Here is a 22,299-nt window from a genome sequence, read left to right as displayed (position 1 = left end):
GACCCAGGTGACGGGGTAGTCTGGGTTACGTTTCCATGAGACTGTAATCTTCTCACCTTCAGCCACTTATCCTCCTTGCAGGTCTCCTGGAGCCAATCACAGATAACTATGACAGGTGGGATACACCCCAGACAAGACGCCAGCTCATTGTGAGCCCACTGGGGCCTTTAGGCTTAATACAACAGTCATGATAAACTGGTGCATTTTCTATTGTTTCTCAGTTTTAGTCACTATTTTCACTTTCCAGTGGTTGTTTTAGCATCTTCAAACAGTGAGAATGTTGCGCCATAAGAAACACAGCACGAGCTTAATCTTTGAAATAAGGATTATTTTTAATATTTGCTAATATTAAATATTAAATAATATTTTAATATGATTTTTAATATTTGAATATTTGCTTTCCTATTTTTTTTGAGAATATATTGCCTTACATCCACAGATGTACACATACACCCCCCCCACACACACACGCGCGGTTGACGTTCTGCTGACCTTCAGGCTGTGGACGGACGACTCCGGCGGGTAGACGATGAAGTGGCGCAGAGTGAATCCGAATCCCTGCGAGTTTTTCTGGAGGAATATTGTCCGGGGGCCGTGCCAGGACACGCCCTCCACCTCACCTGACGACAGGGGCCGCCTCCTGTTCTCATTGGATGCCACCATGCCATCTCTCCACCCTTTAGCCTACGGGAGTGGAGGATGTAGATGTTTAGGTCAGCTTCCATTTTCCTCGCCAAAGGGAATGAATGAAACATTAGCTTTGTTGGTCTTACAGTACATCACAAGTATCACCAAGTCTGTGTGAGTTTATCAGGTGAGAGTGTAATGATCTGCATTCACCAACATCAACAAAGAAAAATACACACAATGTGTGTGCTTTGATTCAGCACAAACAGCATAACAACCTGACTAATCCAGTAATGAAAACAACAGGAAGTCTGCTTTGTGAGACAGGAAGTGGATGGTTGAGACCCTCAGAGGTGTGTTTGGGAAAGTTTCACCTCCAAAAATAGTTTCAAGAAGTAAAGGGAAGACACACCAAAGAAGGTCAATCACATTTTTTTCCATTGTTAGTTTTAATTCAGGACTTCCATCAGTTCCAGAAGATACGGTAGTGTGGTGGCCACTGTTGAGTTACTACTATACATAAAACATTATGACAGACTGGCACAAATTCACACGTTCAGTCTCACAACTCAGTCTGACTATTTTTTACTTGCTTGCTACTTCATAGAAAATATTATTCTGACAATAACCCTCACAAACATCAATCAACATCTCTGCAGCTGAAATCCAGCGGGGAGATGTAGTTACATGCTTACCTCCAACCTACACACACTCACCACATTCACTCACACACCCCCAGTGTGAAATGCCACGCCAGAGTGGAGTTTTTTGAGTTTTCATGTTCAACCAGACCACGGTCTGCATTAACTCCTGTCTAGTTTTACACAAAAACAAAACCCTTAAATGCGTTGATGTTTTTCTGCATTATCGCTCTTCAGGGAAATGTTCTTTTAAAAGAAGACACTGGTAAAAATACCATTTTTACCAGTGTCCAGTGCTGACTCACACATAACTCATGGCCATGTCCACTCAGTGTTCGTCTGACACCACAAGTCATTTCAGTATTTCAGTTGCAGAGCCTTACTATTGGGCATTGAAATGATTTAGCTGATCTGACATTCAGGCCACGGCACGCTCACACACACACACACACACACACACACACACACACACACACACACACACACACACGCATGCATGTGCACACATACTCATTCACACATTGTATACTGTACAGTGTAAGCTGGATTAGCAAAACTGTCACTCCTGCAGGTATGCAGACACATTCAAACGGTGTTTGGTGTAAAAGGCTCGAGCATTTGATGGGAGATCACAACCACACACACCCGCATTTACACACAGACACAAGATTTTATATAAAGCCTCATGAATGTGTGTGTAGTGACGGAATCGGTCTCATCGTGCTTCCCTGAATGTCAACAGGACGCTCGGTGCTACGTTACATAACACCTATGTGAGGGACGGAGATGGCATAACACACCCGAACGAATCAAATACCACGTGCTGCATCTTCTTCCAATCCTATCATTCCGTTTGAATGCTGACTGACAGGTCCGATTCCCCCCACACAAACCAAGAACAACAACTGAGGCCCCCTAGATTACAAACTACACACCCACATAGTTAAAAAGGGCAGCAGCAATCAATTATGATTTCTTCGTGGTACTGAACAGAGCAGACAGGAAAGGTTAAAACAAGATGGGAGACGATCCCAGAGGAAACACACCTGTCCACAGTCATCAGATCAGAGGAGAGACGACGACCCATGAACATGATAACAGCCTTGGATGTTTTCAGATCAGCAGTGCTCTGCATGAGGACAGACTGCAGACCAATTCAAAAGCCAGTCCTTACTAGGCTCATATCATTAAATGGAGCGTTTTCAGACTGCAGCATACTCAAATTAGTCCTCAAGATATGAACATCTGACTTATGAACATTTGTAGATACCAACAAACGCATGCTTTCTCATCTGACTACTGTCCTGTAGTTCCACTTTCTGCCACAACCACCGCTGCATTCATGCATCTCCCACTATCGTCTCCCCCTGTTGATGTTGAACGTGTCTCTGAGCATCTCAGGCTTCGTACCCTCTTGGATACTTTATTGTTTATTATGGCTGGTAAAGCAAAGGCTAGTGCTAGGAACTCTCCAGTGAAGACATCTCCATAGAAATCTCTGGCGATGATTCCTCTGATGACAGCTCTGCCTCTCGCCGACAATAACTCTTCCCTCCTCCTGCTCTTCCTTCGCTCTAAAGGTAAACTATATTACGGTACTACAGTATAATATTTCATTATGTGTTGTTTTTCATGTCTTGCAATTGTTTCTGGTAAGTCATTGGGAATTGCACTTTCGTATTAAAAGTAGTAATGGCATTTAAATAACCTCAAATAGCAATAATATATCGAAATAAATATATATTAGTACTGATTTACGAACAATTCAGCTTACGAACAGCCTCCCGGAACCAATTGTGTTTGAGGACTACCCGTACACTGTTTGTCCATGCTCTGGTCTCATACCCCAGTTATGTTTGTATGGATATGTTGGGGAGAGATGAGGTAACTCACTGAAACACACTTCCTGGACTCTACAGGGGGATGCTGGTGTTGTGTTGGTGGAGCTGAAAGTGCAGCAGCAAAATGGACATGAAGCAGCGGGCAAAAAGACACATACTTGAACAGACCACCAAACTGAGAAGTGTCTTGATGACGACTGAGACATTTCTTGTGCAGGTGTGAGTTGGTCGCAGTTCAACTTGTGTTGTCTGCCTGGAATAGCCCAGAGGTTTCACTGTCATAGAAAGTTAAACTGTTTCCAATTATGTTATCACAAGAGATGCACAGGTTAACTGGCTTGGCTGATGTTATAAACTACATCAGCATAACCTGACACAGCTAGTCCAGTCTTAACATCAGTCACTAGCAATCAATGTCTTTGTCATGAACTGCTATGACTTTGATGCTCAGTGGGCTAAATGTCATTCAACTCATAGTTTAGGGTGCTTTGCTTTCCTATGTTGAACAAATGTGGGTAGATTGTGGGCTAGGTTTGCCTAGTTTGTCTGCTCTGGTGTACAAAATGGTTCGGTTTACCAAACAAACTGATCTGGAGTTTATCAGGTGTGGGTGGAGAGAACAAGGAGCATGCAGCCAATACGCAAAAGTCCTGGGACAGTAGATTACATGAGAACCAAAGAGGTGACATTTCATCAGTTCTCAATGAGTTGGTCATCTAAAATTATGATACACCGTACTAAGTTCCATTCGCCCTTATAAATCTCTTCCTGTGTTGATTGTAGCCTGAAGCCCTGTAGTGTTTCAAAATACTGAAACACTAAAAGCTACTGCCATCTCTTCTAAAGTTGCAAACGGCAGTGAGGTCTGCTTACTTTTAAATTACAAAGTTAACAATTGTTCTGATTGGTTGTGTTGCCGCTGCATTCCTAGTTGTGGACTTCTGTTTGTAACGGGTTGAGCAGATATTCCCTAAAGACTGTCAACAGAGTTCTTGCAATGCTGAAAAAAGTAAACAAAAAATCATGTATCCATACTTTCATCTGGATCCAAATGTCTTTCTGTTCTTCTACTATATGGTAAACCGTCAAGAACTTCACCAGTTTTTAACAAAACCAGCTAACATTGTTCCAAATTTAAAAAAAAAGAATCTATGTTTATCCAGATCCACTCAAAATTAAAAAGTTGCTTAAATTCAATATGCCCAACCCTTCAACAAGTTTCATTAGAATCCATTTTGTAGTTAATGGTCAATAGATAAAAATCTGTCACGATTCTTGTAATCTTCCTAACAGAGAGACAGGCAGCTGAATACAATAAACTAAACCTAGGCTCAACCCAAATCTAAGACCTAACATTCAAAGGAGAGATTAATATTGAGAAAAAACAGAAAATACTAAAATCCAATACTACTGAAGATTGCAACCAAATCAGGTACAGTAGTTTACTACCCAAAATGATCATTTCCTCCCTTACCCAGGAGACACGATGGCGGTGAATGATCCTCCGTGAGCCCCGTCTTCTTGGTGAAGGGATGGGGGTTGGCCGTGGTGAGGCGCGAGGTGAAATACCCCTTAAAACTGCCAGCCAGATGCAGCGAGGTTCTGCATCACTACAGTCCACCCCGACAGAACACTGAAACCTCCATTCATGACCTGATGGAGCTGGTGCAATGCCTGTCAATGTTAGCATAGCACCTCCACATGTACAAACGCATTTACTGTCTATGCGTTGAACACAGGCAGTTTTGGGGGGCCCACAGGTTTAGAGCCCACAAATCACATATATGGTCACCTCTGAACAATCTCTGCTTGAGGCATTATGGCCAATGACAGTCAAGTGTGTATCATTGGGAAGGACCCTCACACACAACTAGCAATTAGGAGGCAGAGCACCAAGTTTTTTTTGAGTCAATCTGCAATAACTGAATTCTTGCTTTCTTCTCATGGTGTCAAAGGTCAATCCAAAGTCCAAATCAAGGAATCCATTGTTGAATGACATTATCACATGCTGACAAGTTTTCCACTACACTTTCTTTACATAGCCTTCATTTATTTTTTACCGACCTGCCGTGATAATTCTTGTCTTTAAAATTCAAGGCTAATTTCAGTGATCAAAAAGCCGATGTCTTCATGTCTTCTTTCACCCTTCAGTTCATCTGCTTCATCATTCTGGATAGAGAATTCTTGAAATAGCCCTGGAAACAGCGTTAGCCCCAAGGTAACTCCAGTAGCAGGAATTATCCCAACTTATGACCTGTCCTCTTCTATGTTTCCAGAATAGAACTGTCTCCAAGTGGGTCCATCTCTAATTGTTAGACAGGAATCCATCCCAAACCAGTTGAATTCCATTCATGGGATAGTGGCTAGTTGGGCTGAGAAAAACCAGCACACTGTCAGACCAGATTTTATAAGTGGATACAATCCCACGCTGCCCTGAGATCTTGTGTGTCCCACTCCATGCTGATAATATAATGCTGCGTTGGCCGGGACTGACTATCTTTATTGCTGTCTAAGTATAGTCCTCCCTCATCTCTACCCTGCATGCTTCTGTTTTCATTCTCTCTATCTCCCTTGGGTGTATTTGCTGACATCCCCACTCTCTCTCTCTCCCACCCCCCCCCCACTCTCAGTCACATACCTCTCATCCCTTTGATACACAGTCCATCCCATTGGTAGAGCAGACAGCAATGTGACTATCTCACACTGTCTAGGGTCACTCTGTCTCCTCCTTTAAACCTCACACGATGCTGCTGCTGGTGTCCAGAGCAAACCGTGAGCCATGTGCACAAAAACATTATTTGATCAAACACGGTTGTTTGTTTGTTTCTATGTGGCTCCGCGGTGCACTGGCGTCGTGCCCGGAGTGTCCCCCGCCTCACGCCCTGAGACTGCCAGGATAGGCACTGGCTACCCCGCGACCTGCGTTAGCGGATTAAGCGGGTTGGAAAATGAATGAATGAATGAATGAAACACAAGATCGATGCAACATCAATCCAACTGAACAGATCAGGTAAAAATGTCATAGAGTCCTTACAGTTACCAATTCCAATTACTGAACTTAGGAATTTAGAACAAGTAATTCTTTGCACTCACAAGTACAATGCTGGGGCCAGCATGCAGTCATGTATAGTGCCTGAAGAACAACACTGTAGCCAGAGGCAGCTTCTTTTAAACGGGGTGTTGTACTGTGGAAAAGTCTTCTATTAAACATGAGGTCGACAAAAGTCAGTGGTATTTGTGGAGCGTAGGTTATTCATGAATGTTTGCAGTCTTCTGTTTGTGTTGTGTTCATGTGTATCAATGTGCATATGAATAATTAATATACAAGGCCTATAATATTAACAAAGTCATGTAAACATTCTGCTTTTTCTGAAAAATTTTTGTCCATAGGTTTCATGTCTGTCTTCCTACAAATCATCCAGTCAGATTTTGAAAGAGGCCACCAGAGCTGGAAAACATCCCATACGACACCCCTGACGGAAAACTCCTCTAAGTTGGCCTTAATGCTACAAACACCACCCATCTATTCATCCATTTTCTTGTAGACGAGTCATCTCGCCTTCAGCACCTTATCTGCCTTACGGGTCTGCTGTAGCCAATCCCAGCTGACTATATGAAACAATCAAGCATGCTCACGCCTACGGACAATTTGGTGTGACCAGTTGACCTCAGCTGGATGTTCTTGAAGGTGGGAGGAAGCTGCAGAACCCAGAGAGGACCCACGCAGACACGGGGAGAACATACCGTACATACTTGGCACAGAAAAGAATCAAACCCAGAACCTTTTTCCTGTGAACCAACAGCGTTACCCACTGCTCCACCGTGTCGACCATATATCCAAACCATAGGGATAAAATTAAAACTGAAAGTTCTCTGGGTCTATACATGGCACCATGTAGAAAGCTGTAATACTTTCTGTAACTAAAGACAATCCAAAACACTGATTAACACATTTCATCTGATAGAATAAACACTAACTTTCTTCAACCACTAGTCTCTTCTGGTTAAAGTACATTTTAGGACAATGAGGTACTTTACCAGAACTTGTATCAAGACAGGAAGCAAGAAAAGTTCACAAATGTAAATACCAACACACCTAAAGCTCCCTAATAAGATGTTAGTGTTCACTGGCAAGTAGCAGGTACAGGTACTGCACTCATGACTTCACATTATGAGGCAAATAGTTTATCAGATTGATATTCATTTTTAAAATGACATGCTTACCTTTCTCTAGCATAAATCTTTTCAAATAACTTGAAATGTAAACGCCTGCATTTGATTTGTGTGTGCCTATGTGTGTGTGTTTATCTGTCCCCGTCAACTCTCCACAACAGCCCTCACAACGCTGTCACCCCTAGTCCACTTATCATTGACACCTGAGAGCAGCTAAAATGACAGCCAGTGAGAAAAAGGGAGGATGAGGATAAAGAGGGGGAAGTGAGACGTAGAGACGCTAAAACAGGCTGACGTCCACGCAAACATCCTCCAGCAGCTTCTGCAGCGCTCATCTCTTCTCTCTGGATTCTCTTTTCTCTAGTATGCTTTGCATTCCTTTCATAACACCTCTCATTTCCACATCTGTCCTGTAGAAATCCTACTTTCAGCTTCTGTAGAACAGGCAAATAAGAGCTAAATAAAATGGTCTCAGTCAACTGAGACTGCTGGGAGCTTTATACCTCTCTGTTTGGAAAATGACCAAAGCGTGCCCTTCTGACGACGGGTTCCTGACTGATTCATCTGATCACAGAGGAGTCAAGTCAGAACTAAAATAACATCGTGTGAAGTGTGAGTCAGAGCAGAATGTGGATCTGCTCTGCCCTGATTCTGTTCGCCTTGCCTCTGTTACGACTGCGCCGGAGCTCTAGGCGAGCACCAATGCGTTGATGATGACCAATCATACGGCAGATGTGAGGAGAATAGTCTCTCTCAGACTGTCTGACTACATTACATTCAGTTCTTGGCTTGAAAATATAAAGCATAGACTACCAAACAGCTAAATATCGATCAAACGTAGTCTCTTAATTCCTTTGGGCGGAATGTGCAGCATTTATTTAAACAATGCGACCAGTAGTTCAAATGATGTGACCCGCTAAATGAGTGATTCTTAACCATTAATACCGTCTGTTTCTTAACCATTTACGAAGCACTCAGATAAATAGTTGGAAGTTCAAAGGACATTTGGAGGACATAACAAAACTTTATTTCTGTTGTAACATTTTTAACAACTTTGCATTGTCATGTAGAAAATCACAGGAGGGAGTTTTCCTTCCTCATTGGGACACCAGTGGGATTTCTAGAAATACATCAGATGGCATTTTGAATTTCTAATCAAGATTTTATTGTTAAAATGGTCATTCTATACCACAGTCTAAATAACTACACAACTTCATCATGTCTGCCTTCTCTGCTTGGGCTAGTTATTCCTATGTAAACGAAACTCATCCACTTCACTGGGTTTAAACTTATAAATGTTCCGCAGTTGAGGTCAAGTGAGGGTTTATGGAGAATGAGGAAGACTGGGAATAGGAACAAACCAGAGCACAAGGTAAAGAGCTGTCAGACAGAATCTTATCAAAAGGAGAAGATGGACAGAGAAAGGGAGTGAGAGAAAGAAAGACTTAACCAGACAGTAAATAAGATGAGAAGGAGAAATGGAGATGCAGAGATGATGATGCCCTGGTGAGGACAAGATCGTGTCAGCTCGGCTACAGCAAAGATTATGATTTAAAAGCCGGATAAACAAAAAGAGAATCGTATTAATTGACAGAACTCACAGAAGTAGGGCAACTGTGGCTCACAGGAATGAGTCAAAGGTCATTAACTTCGAGACGCTGACCACAACTTGGCATGATAGCTTGGGGCCATGCACGCTAGTTTCCATTTTCTTGAACTTAAAGCTTCCAATCATCTCTTTGTATTTTGCCAAATGGGATCAATCCTTGCATTGAGACGGGATCCATCCTCCCTTCCTTCCTCGGGCGGTTCCTTCGTTCGTCCTACCTTCCTTCCTTCCTTGGGTGGTTCGTCCTTCTTTTGTTGGTTGGTTGGCCAAAGGAAAAAAACAAACAAAAAAGAAAACCTGCCAACCTTTTAACTTCCTACCAGAAGACGCTTCCACCGAGCAGACCCTGCCGAACCTCTAACCATCTTTTCTCAAACCTTTGCGTATACAGTACATAATAAATATAGAGCAGGTTTGACGAACAATAAATATCAAACTATTTTAGCATAGTCTGTAAACTAATCCGACAGGAGGGCGCTTCAGACAATCCTCGCATGTTCCAAAACTATTACTTTTCTGAGTTTCTGAACCCGTCGGGCATCAGATCTGACATTTCTTTCAACAATTCAGAATGTGAACATTGTAGATGAAAGTATTTACTTAAGGTTATGGCTGGCTTGCAGTCCTGTTATAATCACCATATTTTAATTGCATAAGCTGTACAGAACATTGAAGTTTTTACATAAGAGTAATTACATCCAGCTTCAAAGCGGTGATGTGTTATAATTGTCAGTGTTAATCTGTCCGCCATTCATCCACTAAATATCTTCGCAACCGTTGGAGATTGAAAGACGAAACAAAAAGCAGATTACTCGGGCAGCAAAGAGGTTGAAAATGAGATGATGACCTTGACCTTGAGAAAACTAGGTCAAGGTCAAATTTCAACTTTTATACACTCAGGAACTAGATAAGATAGAAAGATGAAAGAGAGGGTCAGTGTAAGACCATAGACCAAAGCTAGTGCTTAGCTTTGACCTACCCTGAAAAGTCAAAGCTATGCACTTGTCAAGTACTACTTTCAGGGCACCCTAACCTACCCTTCGCGTGATGTTGAAGTCTCAACTGCACTTAGTAATTTTGGCTGAAATGGCTGCTTTTATACTTTTGCATCTCTGACCACAAGGTGAACAGAAAAACATCCATTCAGTTGAACATTGTGGAAGAGTCCAGTCAGTCAGTCAGCGTACAAATAGTGCCCGACTTACAAACTCAATAGGTTCAGAGAGGCTGTTCGTTAAATTAATTGTTTGTAAGTGGTTATATATAGTTTCAATCTGTAACTGCAAGACCACACGCTGAGACGAGGGAGGTGAGTGTTGGAGAGGCGTTGAGGAGCGGTGCTGTTCAGCTGGGGGCCGCAGCAGACAGGGGAACTACAGTTGGATGTCCCTCATGATACGAACATCCAACTTGGGTAAACTGCTGTATTTTTTTATGTTTTACTCATTTATTCTTACAAACAAGTGTAACAAGAATAACAGCCACATTGTTCCTCTGTTACCCCAAATGCCATCTTTCTTCTAAAACTGTCAGTTTCCTGTGCTGAGAAAAATCAAGTAACAGTGTTCATGTTCAATGTCCCACTTGCATTCAATCGTATATTTTTAAAGTTTTCTGTTTCTCATTAATATTTCTAACTCTACTGCCATTTTGAATCAAAAGGATACCAACACATGTCACCACTGCATTTTAATGAATATTACACAACACTGCCTGAAATATTCTGATAGGACACAAAGAAAACAGAGGTGATAAAGAATTTATTTCTTCAATACAAATTCAACAAGTTGACAGAACACACGTGTGCTTCACAATCAGTGACATGCAATATGTTAATGCTCATTCAGCATCATTCTGTTCAGCTTAATGCTGAAGACACACACACACACTTTACAACCACAAGTGGGCAGCACTGCATTACAAAATGGAAGGAAGCGTCCATTGTCTGTAGCATGTATCATGTTTCATAATTTTATTTCTTGGGCCTCTGAACTCAGGTTGACCCTCGATATAATTTATTTTATAGTATGAAATAGTTTGTGTTGTGAGATATGTTGAGGTTCATTTAAGTTAAAACATTTATGCATTTAAAGATCCTGAGTAAAACCCTCAGGATCTATTTTTACCACTGATAGATACTCAGTGGCTGCAGGGGTTTCATATTAACAGGTCTGCAATTGGAATCTCAAATGTCTGTCATACACAATAAGATCTTTGCTAAACTGATGTGTGGGGATGTTATCAGGTGCAGCAGGATGGGATCAAACTGTAGTTCGAACCAGCAAGCATTCGCTCCTCCTACGTGTCACTAATTGACCTATTTTATCTGACTGAAAATAGCTCTGAGCCAAAAATAGCTATGAATTCATTTTTGTGCATTCCTCAAAACTGCTGTCAATATGCTTTTGTGCCGCTTTAACATGGACACACACTGAATGTATCCACTTAGAGACAAGGCAGTCTCATGTACAGGACAAGTACTTACTTTAATATCCCAACTGCAAAGCGCAAAACATGTTTCATTTTGTCATCAAATTACTCACAGAATGAATGAAGAACAGCTGATATGAACATTTGTCACTGAGTCTGTGGAGGCTGCAAATAAACAGCAGCTGGTGACAAAATCCCTGGACATTCCCAAACCACAGACGTCCAAAGAGTCTAGTCTAGTACTGACTATGTAGTACTGACCACAGATCAGCCCTGCAGATGTATAAGACCATTGTTGCACTCAAGACAGAGGCTCTGAGTGTCTGAGGAGGCAAAAAAACAAACAGTTGAAGCGTTTCAATGCAGCTCTGGAAGAAAGAGGGTAAGCAGCGGTAGGATACCCCGGGTAGGCCCGTCCACAACACCACTGTTCTGTACTGTACACCAGTAGATCCCACAATTGTCAATGTTTTTGAGTACAAATTGTCCCAAACTCGGCAATTATCTCTGATTATTGCGTCTTGCCTTCATGGGATGAAATAAACGTATAAGGATGAAATCATAAATTATTATTATTATTATTTGTATGACAGAGACACCACTGGATGGGCAGGGAGAGACGAGTGACGATACTCACATCAAACATACATGAGTGCAGTTCCACAGTTCAGATGAAATCACGTCATAAATAGAGTGAGAGTTTAATGAATCACAACGCTTTCTTTCTTTTCAATTATTAAATATCAGCGTTAATAAGATGACCTGATGTCAGTCTTCTGTACACAGACATGCAGATGGACCTGGCACCTCCTTTGCCTAGAATGTTGTAGGGCGCTTTAGTTGTTTTGCTTTCCACTGAGCTGACAACTCAGACGAGTCTATTTTAGGATCTAAGTTTAGCTCAGAAACACGTGGAAATGATTAAATCAGAGGCCGACAGACGACGCGTTCATCTCTGATGCTGCCCACCTTTAAATCAAAGCAGAGGAGCAGCTCTCCTCCATGTGGTTTCCTTTGCACATCTCTGATTGTCTGTAGAATCTATGCAGAAGTTCTGATGCCAAAAAGTACCAAATTGTCTTATCCAGAGATGTTAGAGAGAGACATCCTGTTTCATATGAAAACGCAACGGATTCTCCTTCCACCACGTTTCCACCCTTACCAGGTTGTCTTTAGTGCAAACCTGCACACAAATCAATCAACAAAAAATATAGATTCTTTGGAAAGGCTCAATAAATATTCTGCACATGTCATCACTTCCTCTCTGCTCCACCGCTTTAATATTCAGCTGAATAACAGCAGACAGAACAGACACACAGCATTGGAAACATAGGATAGCTCACAAACAAGCAAATAAACAAGAGGGAAACCATCACCTCTCCTACAATAGGTCAACAAATGTACTTGGATGGCACGTGTGGGAAACCAGGGGGGGGGGAACTCCAAAAATAGACAGTTAATTTGCTGCAGGCCGTGTTTATATTGTAACGCTCCGCCACAAATATATGGAAATACAGAAAGATGGTGAGGTCTCAGGGCGCAGAGAGAGAGAGAGCACCTGACCCCAACACGACCAATCAGCAGCCGGGCACACAGATGGGGTCAGGCCCTCCCCGGAGATACACACACACACACACACACACACACACACACACACACACACACACACACACACACACACACACAGAAAAAGAGAGAGGTAATAGCAGACATCACGTAACTACACCTGATCCTCACCCTCTTTTCTCTTTTCTCCTTGTTCATCTGTTTCTTCCAACCCCCCCCCCCCCACACACACACACACACACACACACACATTTCACCCACCTTTGATGGAAAGTACATGGAAAACTTTACCTTACCTGACTGTTTTTAATCTTTTCCTCACTCAGTCTATTCAACAACACATTCCTCAGCAACCCACCTCTTAGAGGAATGATGCCACACACACACACACACACACACACACACACACACACACACACACACCTTTAACCCAGCATTAAACAAGGCTACCAGTCTCATGTGTGATCTTTTAACCCTAACCCACACACACTCTATCCACACCATTCCTCTATCACACACACAAACAGCTCCATTGTCACAAATCTCACAGCAAGTCTCCCAGCCTGTAACCCCCCCCCCCCCCCCCCCACACACACACACACACATTCAAGCACACGCGTACTCACACACACACATAAACCCTAACTGTGTGTATGGTGAGGGGAAGCCCGTCTGTCTATAATATTTCACATACAGTCAACAATGACTGTAAATACACAACCAGTGTAATGTATTTTATTTCTATCCAAGTGTCGAGACTCCTTGAGCGATGACTCACGTTTGGCCTCTAGCATCAGCGACTCGACCATCCTTCACAATAAAACACATCCTCCCTACTTTCCATTAGACTCACTATAAACTGCCAGAGTGCACTTTGTGACTTTTACATTTAGCTAATGAGCCCGAATGCCTGGTGAGTGCTGGTGCAGACAGCCCCTGATTCACTGCCGTCTCCATCATCGCTGTTGTGTAGGTGACCATGAACTACACCCTTCCTCCATAGGGGTCAGCAGCATCGACCGTCAATGGAGGATCGATAAAGAGGAAGAACAACACGGACCGACATTATCGCTACGTGATGAGAGAAGTTTGTTAGCGTGTTCCATCAATACCTCATGAATTATTAAAACAAGCCTATGAGTGTTTCCTTAGACCAAAGCTGAGCCCAGGCCTGTAAATTAAAGACAGGCATCCTGGGGCAGCTGAGGGTGCAGAACAGCAGCTGTAAACATTTTACTGGGCTACTGGCAGCAACATGCTGCTGTCGACAGCCATCACAGCAACTAAAGTTAACATAACCCCCCCATACACCTTTATTTAATATATCCTTACAATTACTTCCTCACCCGTTTTCCTCTTTCCTCACTGCAAAGTATTCCGATCACCATGGCAACCTCATCAATCATTCTGTTTATGTTACACAGCTGCTCCTGCGGAGATCACGTGACGCGGCGCATCACTCCTCCCTCTGACAACACAATCTTCACCGTCATGGAGAAATCTGATTTTTCCATCTTGTAGTCTGCCTGCATGCATGAGATGGGGGGGGGGTCTCAGGATATTCTCTGTATTTGAAAATGTTAAAGTAACAGTTAAGACTAACTTTAATTCTATAATTCTATTTCAATTTATTTATAACAGTGGTATTTAACAATGACTATAGAAAACTGATTAAATTATGGATTTAATTATTTAAATCTATTTTAATAATTCAGAATTAACTTATATGAAAATTAGATATTTATTATTATTGTTCATTTAGAGAAGGGATGAAGTCAGTCAGCGAACCCTAACCCTAACCACAAACACTACCCGGTTAAAGTATTTTCCTTCTGTTTCTGCATTTTCTCATTCAAAATTCTTTCCTAGTCTTACCTTAAACCCGTTTAAATGTCAGTGTCTTGGAAATTAATCAGTAGGAACATCCCTAATATAAAAAAGCAGATTCATGAAAATAGAAAACAACTGTAATATTGATCATTAAAAAAAAAAGTGAACTTCTTTCTGTAACACTCTGGATTCAGTCCCAGAATGTCAGTTAAATTTAAATATTCCACCAGCGATGGTGCATGACCCGGGACCCTGATGCTAACTGGGCCATGACACAATCCCACAGTAATAAGCTGTGAATAATATGAAACCCATGCAGTGTGTGGAGAAAACAGCTCAAACGCTCAAAGAGAAGAACAATGATCTGAGTGATGAAGGCATCAAAAGGAGGAGCGAAAACATGTCAGACCCAAGATTAGTAACAGGCCTCATTAATATGCATTGTTACGCTCAACCTCAGCGTTAGCTCCGGTTGTTAGTGGGAAGTTATTTCTGAAATACGTCTCCACTCAGTGAGCGCTAACGGCCACATGTGCCTTCTGTCTGTCTGTACATATGTGGGTTGGCATATGGACATATGTGCATTCCAGCCCAATTTCTTATTGTCTCCCTGCCCACCCACCCGTACCCCATCCTCTCTCCGATGGGGGGTGTGTGCTGCATTCTCTGAAATCATGGAGAAGTTATTCTGTTGTTACCAGAACACAGTCTTTGATCCACTGTGGAAAAGCAGTTTATGTGTAGCACTTATTACAGAACAGAGGTATTTATATCTCTAATACGTGTCTGTCTGTTAGCAGTTTTACAAACTGACTGGTTTTCATGAAAGTTAGTGGAAAGGTTGGGCATATCAGGAAAGAACAATCACACTTTATAGTGGATCTGGATAAAGGAATGTATTGAGAATTTTTTTTCACTCTCTGCATGTTGTAAATGAAAGCTTTTCCCCATGTCTGGATGGAAGTCTGGATATTGTCCCGGTGAAGGAATCATTGATTTTTTGTGTGTAGCTACATTAAGAAGAGTGGATCCAGGAGAAGATTGAGAGCAGAAAGGGGAATAATGACTCTGTTAAACAGCCATTTTCCTTAAACTGAAAAATTACGGATGTATGTTTCCATGGTGGAAAAAGAATATATACATATACAAGAATTCCACCTGTGTGGAAAAGGAACTCCTGCAGAGGTTATATTATCTACTTTTTAAATATAATCAAAGATTATAATCAAAGATTAAGTTTTCACTTTATAAAATTATTTCCAAAGGATTGGAGAACTGATATCAGATTATTAATCTGCTCCCAACTTTATTCTGTGCCAGATTATCATTCCTGTACATTGGTGGGCAGGACTGTGTTGTTCAGCTGAATTTGAGCTTTTCCTCCCTCCAATCTCAAACAACGACGCACTTCTGAAATTAGAATAATATTTAGTTACAAATTACATTAATAATATGTTAATAAATACTTTATGTACCAGCCTGCAGTTGGTTGTATTAGACATGGAATCACAGCAGGTTGACAGCAGACAACACACACCAGTGATGTGAGGATGAACACCAACAGAAGACACCGGCAAAAAGTTAAAAGAGCAAGAAAAATAAATAGATAATAGATAATATAAAAATAAATAAGAAATGAACTTTAGAGTCATTTAAACTAGAGGAGAGAGGGACGAAGGGACAGAGTCCTGAACTCAGTTCGGACTTACTTCACTGTCTGTGTGCGGTGGAATCCCAACGAGGCAGAAGGTAACTCCATTCATCGGGTTCTTCTCGGTGCAAACCGGAAAACACAAACCGGTGTCACTAGTGTGTCATTAGTGTGTCACTAGTGTGTCACTAGTGTGTCACCATTGTGAGCAGCAGTCTGGACTAGTGTCGGTAGCGCTCCGAGCGGACGCACTGGCCGGCCCGCCTCTCCGTTCACACGGTAAGACTCCCGTTACTCGCAGCGCCTCCAGCCCACGTGACACAAAAGCGCCGGAAGTCTAGTAATCTCACTTCAAAATAAAATGATTATAAGACAATACCTAGCCTTCCGCGATTTAGAATACTGTGTCTTAAATTAATACAGTCGTTATTCTGGTGATTTGCGTACAAAAATGATTGCACGTTTGTCTGTTAACATTATTATATTTATATCATGTCCGTTTATTCTCCCCTGCTATTAAACGACGCCGGAAGCTGCTCAAGTGGACTTCAAAATAAAAGCCTTATTTAAACTTTGAAAACGATCAGGACGGTGGTCATACCGCCGCAAGACTGTTTGCAGTACCTGTGCTGTATTAAAGTAAGTTTTCTATGAAGGTTAAGTTTGCATGAAATGGAAACTTGACCCCACAGTGAATACCGCCTGGGGTCAACAACAGGGTCAGCGACCCGGCCAGCGGGGTGGCTGCAGAGAGAGCTGTCACTGTGAAACCCTTGATGCGTAAAACCAAGTGGAACCAAACTGTCTTGATGAAAGTCAACCCTAAAAGGAAAGAAATAAACAATTTGAAGAATTTTTCCAAAAAATATTATAAATGTATGGAAATCATTTCCAGCCATAGAGACGACAACTAAACTTATCTAATGGCAAAATTTTCTCAAAAGAACCCATTAAATTTTAAGAATTAATTTACTTTTCCTCCTTATTTACATTTTTGTTAATCGCAGAGCTGAGAACATACTATATAAAATATTAAAGATAATTTTTTAAATAATAAACAAAACCTTTATATGTCACTGGATCCAATCCCAGCTGACATTGTACTGTATTGTACATATAAATAATGTATCTGTACACACAGATGTACAAGATAGATGTGTGTGTGTGTGTGTGTGTGTGTGTGTGTGTGTGTGTGTGTGTGTGTGTGTGTGTGTGTGTGTGTGTGTGTGTGTGTGTGTGTGTGTGTGTGTGTGTGTGTGTGTGTGTGTGTGTGTGTGTGTGTGCTCGTGGTCAGTGGAGCGAGTGACACAGGCTTAATACTGATGTTGGCCGACAGCGGCCCGAGGACAGAGGAAAGAGCATGCGTAAACATATTCATATATTCATGCTCCCCCCCCCTCACACACACACACACACACACACACACACACACACACACACACACACACACACACACACACACACACACACACACACTGAGTCATTATGTAATAGCAGGGAACAAACTCATTGGAGAGAACGAGGACTGAGAGAGAGAGAGATGATGATGATGATGACGATGACGATGACGATGACGATGACGATGACGATGACGATGACGATGACGATGACGATGATGATGATGATGACAATGATGATGATGATGACAATGTGTGATGCGTTACTGGGTCCCAAACTTTAAACGGCCCAGTTTCAACCAGTGACACCAGTTTCAATCGTGTCCTTTCTCCATCACTACACATGACCTTTGTTTGGGAATTCCAGATGCTGTTTGTTGATATTTTTCCATTTTTTAATCCCAATGTTTTCCTAAATGTAGATTAAATGGTTTATGGAATCATCTGGATGAATAGATTAACGGTTATTGATGTGAAAACACCCCAAACGCTGCTGCACTCAGGTCTCCAACCAACACCCCCTGTGCTCCAATGAAAACACAGATTAACCTCAGCATTGTGTGGGAAAATGATAACTGTCTGTGTGTGTGTGTGTGTGTGTGTGTGTGTGTGTGTGTGTGTGTGTGTGTGTGTGTGTGTGTGTGTGTGTGTGTGTGTGTGTGTGTGTGTGTGTGTGTGTGTGTGTGTGTGTGTCTGGCCCTGTTCTGTAAAGACTTTCATCTCCACCGTGGGGGGCCGGTGCACATATGACATACATGTCGCCCCCTTGCACCACATGACCCGACGCCCCTCCCCCATCAGTTACCTCTTCATCCTCTCTCCTCATCGTCCCTTCATGTCTTGATAGAGAAGCTGTAATTCCAGAAGGGAATGCTTTGGGGCCACTTTGGGGCCATTTTCATTACTTCTCCAAAATTCCCCAGCAGTAAAAACACCGATGGACTCAATGACAACTAGGACTCAGTTCAGTCACCGATCTGGTCAAATGTCTGTTCCGAAATAAATACCTCAAATTTAAAGACATAGTTTTCTGAAACTTTGATTTTTAAAAATCCATGTTTGTGTTTCCTCCTCAATAAATGAAGGAAACCAACAAACAGCCAAACTGCAGAGGTAATACAGTTGTTTGGTGGAATCAGGTTCCAGTTAAATGTTCTTTTACATCTTCATTTATGTTTTCCTACAGATGAAAGCTGCAAAGCAATCGGCATTTTGTCAATAAATTGATCTTATTTTTATGAATCAAATAAAAACTACAACATAAAAATAATACAAATATTTTTAAAAAAACACTATTTCAATCTGTGGATTTGGTGCATTTTGGAATTAAAGTGTTAAATAGACTCACATCTGTCTCTAGTCAGTGTGGTGCTGTTATGCTGTAGCTGGGCATGGTGACAAAGAAACTGGTGAGCGTGTGTGTGTGTGTGTGTGTGTGTGTGTGTGTGTGTGTGTGTGTGTGTGTGTGTGTGTGTGTGTGTGTGTGTGTGTGTGTGTGTGTGTGTGTTGTGGGGGAGGGTGGGGAACACACCCATCTGTCTATTTGCAGGGGAGACACAGGGAGATTTTGCTAAATATCTAATCCTAATCCTCACCATTAAATCTTGAAGGATGTAGTTGCACAAACTACCCCCTAGAGGGCGAGCTGACTATTTGTTCCTTTTGGAGGGGAAAGACTTGATTTAATCATGGATGAAACATGTAAAGAAGAGTTTGTGGACTGTTGGTATACCAATATTATTGTGCGTGGATTTTTATATGCGTGCGCGCGCGCGCGCACACACACACACACACACACACACACACACAGTGGCCCAGTGGTTCGGAGCCTCCCGGCCTGACCTCATGTAAGTTGCTGATTGAATTAAGGCCCTGTGGCTTCAGAGAGAAGACACTTTATAGAGCATTCAGTTCAGATCAGTGTCACCGTTCTGCCACAGAATACAGTTACGTCTCTGGACTTCATGCTCTCTGTGCAGCTGAATGTTTCCCCAGAGTTCAGTAAAGTTACACTCAGTCGGGTTTTGTCGAAAGCCCTGAACAAGTAGAGGTGAATCAGACGACTGTCACATCACACAGCAGAAACACCCGTCTGTTCAAATGATAGGAGAAACTGTCTTCTGAACACCATGAGCACAGATTCTGTCCCATGAAAGCGGGGGTCGGATCACATCAGCAGGTCTGGACTGATTCTTTAAGCTGACGTGTAAAACAAGCTGGATCCTCCGTTACTTCCTTTGTTGTGAAGTTCCAGACGTGTCAGCATGAAGCTGAATGAAGCTGATTCAATTTAAATTCAAATGTTTTGGTAATGGTTACCCCTGTAAAGAACATTGTGTTTACGCCTACATCCAAATCAGCAGCATTACAAACAAACAAACAAACAAACAAACAAACAAACAAACAAACAAACAAAAAACCAGCTGCAGCCACTGCATTTTGGTGAGTTTGATGATTTGGTCCAGTTTTACATTGTGAGATGCTATTATTCTTCTTTATTCTTCGGCCATGATAGATTTGTATTGTTTTTTATTAATTTAACACTGATTATGTTGTTTTTCTGGTGGGTAGGCCCCGGGTTTGTTCCACCTCGGGCTTTTCTATGAGAAGTTTGTTCGTTCTCCCCGTGGGGAGTAGGTTCTCTCTGGGTTCTTCGGCTTCCTCCAACCTCCAGGATCATTAAATTTAGGTGAATGGTTCATCTACAGGTGAGAGGGTGGACCCACCTCTCACCTGTAGCCAGCTGGGATAGGGGGGGAATGAATGAATAATCATTTGTTTTTGGTGCCCTGCTCACCTTGAGGTGTTTTGTATTCATCAGAAAAAGATAAACTGCAGTCGACCAAAATGATTTTCCATTACTGTAGAGAACCGCTCTAAAAATATCCTGACCTGTGACCTTTAGCAGTGTGCATAGTGGTTATGTAAATCCTGTTTTTTATCTCAAAAACCTGAGTTTTTTTTTACATTTGCTTTTTTGCGATTACATTGAAATTTAAGAAAAACATTCTTGAAGACAACTGAGCCCCCCCCCCCCATCCCATCTACAGGAAGAACCCCACAGAGAGCACATGTCATTCTCACAGAGCACAGGCTCACATGCCGTTACACAACATCCTTAATCTGGTGGATTTAAACCCCTCACCACCCACCACACCCTAACGCCACACACACACACACACACACACACACACACACACACACACACACACACACACACACACACACACACACACACACACACACACACACACGAGGAAGTGCTATCGGGATCACGCTGCATCCTGTCAGTCTGGAGGGTGTAAAGCACAATAACACAACTCTGAGTGATTTGTGATCATTCAAACCAGAGAAGCAGTTTTGCATTAAAAGGATTACATGTCAGGTGAAGCGACATGCGCTTCACCTGCTATCAAACTAAAAACGTTATAAGTTGATCACTTGGATTAGTGTCCATTTAATTTCTTGGCTGCTGCTGGGAGGACTGTCGCTACCGGCTCAGCTGTCACCTGAACTGAACCTGCTGCTGGCGCCGAAACACAGAGTGGGGTCATGGTGGACTGTTTCACACCCAAAAGCACAAATAAAGTCAGTCAATAGTTTGATCTCGATAGTTTTGGTTTCAATCCGTGAAAAGTATCTGAAAATAGAATAAGTGCATCAATAATTTTCTTTCAGTCCTGTGTGGCACCAAATCACGATGAGTAATCTTCACTTCATGTTTAATTTGATTTCTCACAAAATGTAAAAAAGACTTTCAACGAAATCAGCAAATGAAAGCACCAATGATATATTTCCATTTGGACGAGGCTCTTGGACTCAAACTCCCCTTTTAAATGTAAAAGAGATCAGTCATCAGTAACAACATCTGGATGAAACCGACCAGGATTTGGTGCAGCGCCGACAAAAATGTGTCAGCATTAGATGTTCAAATGAATTAGCATCACAGCTAACACACACCAGGAGACCAGAGTTGGTGTCACCTGTGAAACCAGATGACTCAGATCTTTGTCTAAAACTAAACTCAGACTATTTGTGCTCAGGATCAACCAACCTTTGTTAACCAATTAATACAAAGTCTATGTGGGAAGAAGAAATCAAACCTGGGATGTTTGGAACGTCTCCAGTACTGAGAGATACATAAAGAACGTTAACAAACAGCAGAGGGGGTAATAGTCCACCTCACCCAGAGAAGCACCAGCTGTGTTATTAACAATGAATTCATACTTCTATTATCAAACTGGATGAATGTCATGACCGTCCTCGTCGGTGTCCGGCACACATGAACCTGAAGTCATCAAAAGCAAAGAAAAAGCTCAGTAGTCTCCAGCTCAGCTCACTAGTGCAGAGCACGACGGTCCTCGTGAAGCGTTTGAGTACTTTAGACATTCATGGAGGTTTCAGGTCGAGAGCAGGGCTGCAGGAGCGCTAACATTAGCGTTAGCTGCTGCAGGGACACACATATAGATGTGTGTTTGACCAGGTGCTTCCTCGGGGCCGGTGGCACCCTCACCGGCCACTGGACGCCAGAGGA

The 22,299-nt window shown here is 42.2% G+C and overlaps 1 protein-coding gene across 6 annotated transcripts in view; it reads right to left on the bottom strand.

Moving 5' to 3' along the window:
- LOC137588329 (rho GTPase-activating protein 23-like) overlaps nt 1–22,299 on the bottom strand; it is a 47,022-nt gene that overhangs the window by 14,169 nt on the left and 10,554 nt on the right. For 4 of the 6 annotated variants that reach the window (XR_011034043.1, XM_068305343.1, XM_068305347.1 and 1 more), the window contains exons 1-2: nt 4,584–4,799; nt 493–684 (exon numbers count right to left, since the gene is read on the bottom strand). Coding sequence is in view for 5 of the 6 variants with exons in the window: in XM_068305343.1 (XP_068161444.1) it covers nt 493–684; nt 4,584–4,799 (408 nt within the window). In the remaining variant the exon portion in view is untranslated. Of the gene's footprint in view, nt 1–492; nt 685–4,583; nt 4,800–16,426; nt 16,582–22,299 lie in introns of those variants that run through there. The other 2 variants (XM_068305346.1, XM_068305348.1) reach the window with 2 other exon arrangements.

This window comes from Antennarius striatus, chromosome 21, assembly GCF_040054535.1.
Source record: "Antennarius striatus isolate MH-2024 chromosome 21, ASM4005453v1, whole genome shotgun sequence".
NCBI lineage: Eukaryota > Metazoa > Chordata > Actinopteri > Lophiiformes > Antennariidae > Antennarius > Antennarius striatus.
Note: the sequence above shows the minus strand (reverse complement) of the source record. Positions and strands in the feature narration are given on the sequence as shown.